The sequence below is a fragment of the Heptranchias perlo genome, unplaced genomic scaffold, assembly GCF_035084215.1.
Source record: "Heptranchias perlo isolate sHepPer1 unplaced genomic scaffold, sHepPer1.hap1 HAP1_SCAFFOLD_1625, whole genome shotgun sequence".
In the NCBI taxonomy this organism is placed as follows: domain Eukaryota; kingdom Metazoa; phylum Chordata; class Chondrichthyes; order Hexanchiformes; family Hexanchidae; genus Heptranchias; species Heptranchias perlo.
This window is the reverse complement of record NW_027138887.1, coordinates 20,406-27,491: the sequence shown is the minus strand read 5'-3', so window position 1 is coordinate 27,491 and position 7,086 is coordinate 20,406. Positions and strand designations below refer to the sequence as shown.

Below are 7,086 nucleotides of genomic sequence, written 5' to 3'. Positions count from 1 at the left end.
CGGCGCTCCCTCGGTACTGACCCTCCGACAGTGCGGCGCTCCCTCGGTACTGACCCTCCGACAGTGCGGCGCTCCCTCGGTACCGGCACCGGGGAGTGTCGGCCTGGATTATGGGGCTCAAGTCTTTGGAGTGGGGGCTCGAACCCACAAACTCTGGCTCAGAGGGAAGAGAGAGAGGGAAAAGCTCCATATCTGGCCACCTCCTCGTCGGCCGTCTCCCCACATCGTGGCTACACTGCCTGAATCCAAAACCTCCCCCCCTGGTCGACCAGCAGTGTTGCCCCCTCCCCCCCCCCCAGCCCCTCAGGCCGATTCTCGAGCCCCCCCCCCTCACCCGATCCACCGGGGGGTGTTGCCCCTCCAGGTCCCTGGGGCCGATTCTCGAGGCTGCGGCCGCTCAGCTCTGAATTGTTTCCAGGTATCGATGACGACCCCTACAAGGAATACAAGCGTCTCCGAATGCAGCTCCAGGCGGCAATGAGGACCCCTCACCTCCTCTTCACTCTGCTGCCCTCTCACCGGCAGGACCCCCGCAGGAACAGGCTGAGGTGGAAACGGGCCGTCAACAACAACGATGTCTGCTCCAGGTGAACGGGCGGTGGGATCCCCCGTTAAACGGGGCCCGGGGGGAAAACCCGGGGAGTGAGAGGGGGGAGTGAGAGGGGGGAGTGAGTGAGATGGGGAGTGAGTGAGATGGGGAGTGAGAGGGGGGAGAGGGCAGAGTGAGAGGGGGGAGTGAGAGGGGGGAGAGGGGGAGTGAGTGAGATGGGGGAGTGAGTGAGATGGGGAGTGAGAGGGGGGAGAGGGCAGAGTGAGAGGGGGGAGTGAGTGAGATGGGGAGTGAGAGGGGGGAGAGGGGGGAGTGAGTGAGATGGGGAGTGAGTGAGATGGGGAGTGAGAGGGGGGAGAGGGCAGAGTGAGAGGGGGGAGTGAGAGGGGGGAGAGGGGGAGTGAGTGAGATGGGGGAGTGAGTGAGATGGGGAGTGAGAGGGGGGAGAGGGCAGAGTGAGAGGGGGGAGTGAGTGAGATGGGGAGTGAGAGGGGGGAGAGGGGGGAGTGAGTGAGATGGGGAGTGAGAGGGGGGAGTGAGTGAGATGGGGAGTGAGAGGGGGAGAGGGGGGAGTGAGTGAGATGGGGAGTGAGTGAGATGGGGAGTGAGAGGGGGGAGAGGGCGGAGTGAGAGGGGGGAGTGAGTGAGATGGGGGGAGAGGGGGGAGTGAGAGGGGGAGTGAGTGAGATGGGGGAGAGGATGGAGAGGGGAAGTGAGAGGGGGGAGAGGTGGGGGGGAGTGAGATGGGGAGAGAGGGGGGAGGGGGGGAGTGAGAGGGGGAGAGGGGGGAGTGGGATGGGGAGTGAGGGGAGTGGGATGGGGAGAGGGGGGAATGGGATGGGGAGAGGGGGGAGTGAGGGGGGGAGAGTGGGGAATGGGATGGGGAGAGGGGGGAGTGAGGGGGGGAGAGTGGGGAATGGGATGGGGAGAGGGGGGAGTGAGGGGGGGAGAGTGGGGAATGGGATGGGGAGCGGGGGAGTGAGGGGGGGAGAGTGGGGAATGGGATGGGGAGAGGGGGGAGTGAGGGGGGGAGAGTGGGGAATGGGATGGGGAGAGGGGGGAGTGAGGGGGGGAGAGTGGGGAATGGGATGGGGAGGGGGGGAGTGAGGGGGGGAGAGTGGGGAATGGGATGGGGAGGGGGGGAGTGAGGGGGGGAGAGGGGGGAATGGGATGGGGAGGGGGGGAGTGAGAGGGGGAGAGTGGGGAATGGGATGGGGAGAGGGGGGAGTGAGGGGGGGAGAGGGGGGAATGGGATGGATTTCTGGCAGTGGCTCTGCTCCTGCCAACAATTCACTGGAACCTTTTCCTTTTGAATTTCCGTTTTGGGATTTCGGGGGTGAATCGGTGACCCTGAGCCCTCACTCCCCCCCCGGGATGGCGGAGTAAACGCACTTCACTCTCTCTCTCTCTCTCCCCCCCCCCGACAGAAACCTCCGGGACGAATGCTGTCTCCACCCTCTCTACGTCGACTTCCGCAGGGACCTGGGATGGAAGTGGATCCGTGAGCCAAGGGGCTACAAGGCCAACTTCTGCGCGGGGCCCTGCCCTTACCTGTGGAGCTCGGACGTGCAGCACGGCAAGGTGAGGCCCCGGCGGGCTGGCTATTCGACCAGGGAGGGCATCGCGGCCGGGGGACGCCGTGGGGGGGGATGGGGATGCCCGAAACCGGATGCAGCGCAAAATTAACCTGTCTCCCCCCACCCCACCCCAGGATGCCATGGCCACACCCCCCCACCCTCACCCGGTGTGGTACTGAGCCAAATGGTGCAGGAACATCCCGGGTCACAAGGCCGATGAGTTCGGGGGGAATTGAGGGGGGGGGGAGAGGGGGATATGTTGGCCTCGGCACCCCCTTGAGCTAGGATGGGAGCAACGAATCAGCTCCAGTGACCATGGTGCCCCCGCCCCCCCCCCCCCCCCCCATGGTTGAATAACCACCACCCATGGTTGAATAACCACTGACAGCGCTTTCAGGGCAGATGGGGGGAAAATTGGACCGGTCTGGGGTTTCATTGCATTCACTTGCTGTCTAATTGGACGACCCTCTCAAGGGTGAATAGCTGAATCGTGGTGCCTCGATTGTCACCTGCCCCCTAAATACGTGCCTCGGTCGCGCACCAGGCCACCGGCTAGGCCCTCGGCCTCAGGCTGGGTGTCGGGTTAATTATCTGCGACTCTCGAACGTGCGTGAGGCCCAGAGAGTGTGGGCTATTCCACTACGGGGGGCATCGCGGCCAAGCCCGATCCCTCTCCTCACGCCACGTCCACAAGCGGCTGGGGTGGGGTGGGGGGGCTCGAATCACTGGATAGATGATCGGGGTTGGGAACTCTGGTTAATTTTGAATCCACCTGGGCCTTTCTCAGTCACCAGGACAGTCACCCACTGACCGCTCTCTGGGCGTCAGCCGTGGCTCAGTGGGTCTTTCTCTCTCTCTCCCCGCTCCGAGTCAGAAGGTCGTGGGTTCGAGACTCACTCCAGGGACTTAACCCAGGCCGACACTCCCGGTTTCCAGTAACCGAGGGAGTGCCGCACTGTCGGAGGCGCCGTCTTTCGGATGAGACGTTAAACCGAGGGCCCCGTCTGCCCCTCTCAGGCGGACGTAAAAGATCTCACGGCCGCTAATGGAAGAAGAGCAGGCGGGCGGGCGGGCGGGGGGAGTTCTCCCCGGGGTCCTGGGGCCGATATTTATCCCTCAACCGACACCTAAAAACAGATGATCTGGTCATCATCACGTTGCTGTTTGTGGGATCTTGCTGTGCGCAAATTGGCCGCCAGACTTCGAAAAGCGCTTTGGGCCGTCCTGAGGTGGTGAAAGGCGCTGTATAAATGCAAGTTCCTCCTTTAACCCGATGTCCTTTCCTCCCTCTTCTTGTGCCAGATTCTCAACCTGTACAGTTCTCGTAACCCACAGGCCTCGGCCTCGCCCTGCTGCGTGGCGAGTGAGCTCGACTCCTTGGCCGTCATGTACTTTGTGGGCCGGAGGCCAAAGGTCGCACAGTTCTCCGACATGGTCGTGCAGTCTTGTAAGTGCAGATAAGGTGATGGGTCGGGGAGGCGGGAGAAGTTGGGAGGGGGGGGATGGCAGCGGGGAGACCGCCTGAGACCCGAACTGGCGACGCTGGGGGGCGTCTCCGTTTTCCCCCCTCCCCCCACCCCTCCCCCTCCCCGCCCCCCCGGGGTCAGTCGGTCAACGTCAAACCCCGTTCACGCCCCGGTAAGCTGGGAGGAACACCCTAGTTTTGACTGTCCTGCCGCGGTGGGGTGCAGAGTCGGGAAGGGACGGGAATGGGGGTGAGGGGCCTCGCCGGAGGCTGGCAGCCGGGCTAACCTTCCATTTTGAACGGAGGAGACGGCAGGCTTTGCCTGAATAGTAGGCCCCGAGTCCCTCCTCGCTTACGGTTACCGACCTGACCTGCTCTGCCTTTGCGGCATTTTCCACGCTCTGTTTCTTAATTCCAAGTGTCTGCTTTTAATTTTTGTTACGTGCGTGTGTGTGCGTGTGCGCGTGTGCGCGTGTTAAACGGTTGTGTTTTTTTTACATGTATAATTAAAGTCGTTTGTAAACGTTTGAAAGATACCGACAATTAAAGCTGTATATTTACACTCGCGCACTGGTCTTCTGGTTTCTCGCTCGTGAGCAAGGGCGTGTTCGTCACGAAGCATTTCCGCCCGCTTTAAAGTGCGGCCGTTTTCCTTCCGGAGAGAAACGCAGCGGCCATTTTGTGCACAGCAAGATCCCACAGCAGATTCCCGCGGTAACGACAGGCGGTGTACGCCTGGCTTTTAACACAGATCTCCCGTCGGTGGGGGGGGGCTGTTTTTATCGTATTATGTGAGCAACTGGACAGCGACAGGGGGACCGTCAGAGATCGTCAGCGTGGCCCTTACAGCGTCAAGCAGGCAATTCACACGCAAGGAGATCCAACGGACAGCAAACGAGATAACCAGTGGTTGCAGGGGGTTTGTTGGCCCAGGACTGCGGGAGAACTCCCCCTTCTTCTCCTTCCAAGAGTGGGCGGAGGGCCAGAGTTAGCCCATTACTAGGCCTGGTGGGGAATTTGGCCGGGAGTTCCTGCTCCCGACCGCTATCCAGTAATAGTGAGTGCACGTGGGCTCTGTGCGTGAAGACGAGATCGAAGGCCGGGCCCCCCATGGTCGAACAGCCACCACCCAGGCCCGCGTGGGCAGCAGGGGCCAGATACCAGCGGCGGCCTCCTTCAGGAGCAATAGGGAGAGAGAGCGGGCTCTCAAAAGATATCGCAAATCACCTTCGCGTTTGATAACTGCGTGATCCTGATTCTCCAGCTGGCCGAGCGAGGGAGAGTCGGCACAGGAGGGCACAGTAACCCACCAGGCCCGAAACCAACTCACACTCACACTCACACTCACAGGCACTCACTCACACTCACAGACACACTCACAGGCCCTCACTCACACTCACACTCACTTACACAAACTCACTCACTCAAAGACACTACACTCTCACACACTGTCACACACACACTCTCTCACACTCACACACTCTCTCACACTCACACACTCTCTCACACTCACTCATACACTCGGTGAGGCGATGAGCGAGGGAGAGTCGGCACAGGTGGACTCGGCACCCACCAGGCACAAAAACAAGATTTTTCTTCCCAAAAGCTTTTGAAGTCGGTGAGACTGAGCTGCAGCCAAGAGGAGTGGAGACCTCCCTCTGTAAACACCATCCGTGCCCCAGAATGAAAACACCCATTAGTCACTCACATACACACACACACAAAACACACACACACACACACACACACAAAACACACCCACACAAAAACACACACACACAAAAACACACACACCACACAAAACACACACATACACCCACACACACACACACAAACACACACACACACACACAAAACACACACATACACCCACACACACACACAAAACACACATACACACACAAAACACACCCACACAAAAACACACACACACAAAAACACACACACACACACAAAACACACACATACACCCACACACACACACACACACACAAAACACACACACACAAAACACACACACACAAAACACACACATACACCCACACACCCACACACAAAACACACACACACAAAACACACACACACAAAACACCCACACACACACACACAAAACACACACACACAAAAACACACACACACACACAAAACACACACATACACCCACACACACACACACAAAACACACACATACACACACAAAACACACCCACACACAAAAACACACACACACAAAAACACACACACACACACAAAACACACACATACACCCACACACACACACAAAACACACACACACACAAAACACACACACACACAAAACACACACATACACCCACACACCCACACACACACACACAAAACACACACACACAAAACACACACATACACCCACACACACACACACAAAACACACACACACACACAAAACACACACACACACACAAAACACACACACACACAAAACACACACACACACAAAACACACACACACAAAACACACACATACACCCACACACACACACACACAAACACACACACACAAAAACACACACACACAAAAACACACACACACACAAAACACACACATACACCCACACACCCACACACAAAACACACACACACACACCCACATACACCCACACACACAAAAACACACCCACACAAAAACACACACACACACACACACACACACAAAAACACACACCCATACACAAAAACACACACCCACACAAAAACACACATCCACACAAAAACACACACACACAAACACACACACACACACACAAAAACACACACCCACACAAAAACACACCCACACAAAAACACACATCCACACACAAAAACACACACCCACAAAAACACACACACACACAAAACACACACACACACACACAAACACACACAAACACACACACACAAAAACACACACACACACAAAAACACACACACACACAAAAACACACACACACACAAAAACACACACACACACACAAAAACACACACACACAAAAACACACACACACAAAAACACACACACACAAAAACACCCACACACACACACAAAAACACACACACCCACACAAAAAATACACACAAAAACACACACAACCACACAAAAACACCCACACACACACACAAAAACACCCACACACTCAAAAACACACACAGACCCACACAAAAACACACCCACAAAAACACACACACACAAAAACACACACACACAGAAAAACACACACACAGACACAAAAACACACACCCACACAAAAACACACACCCACACACACAAAAACAAACACACACACAAAACACACACAAAAACACACACCCACACACAAAAAAACACACCCACACACACAAAAACACACACCCACACACAAAAACACACACCCACACACAAAAACACCCACACACACACAAACACCCACACACACAAAAACACACACCCACACACACAAAAACACACAAAAACACACACCCACAGACAAACACACACA

At 56.6% G+C, this 7,086-nt stretch overlaps 1 protein-coding gene across 1 annotated transcript; it reads left to right on the top strand.

Annotated features, from left to right (window-relative positions):
* Window positions 1–364: 364 nt before the first annotated feature.
* Window positions 365–3,939, top strand: LOC137309352 (transforming growth factor beta-2 proprotein-like; the record flags this gene model as incomplete). Its single annotated transcript, XM_067977604.1, has 3 exons — window positions 365–587; window positions 1,978–2,131; window positions 3,430–3,939. Coding segments are annotated over 3 exons (536 nt in total), but the record flags the coding sequence as incomplete, so codon positions are not given.
* Between the last annotated feature and the right edge of the window lie 3,147 nt (window positions 3,940–7,086).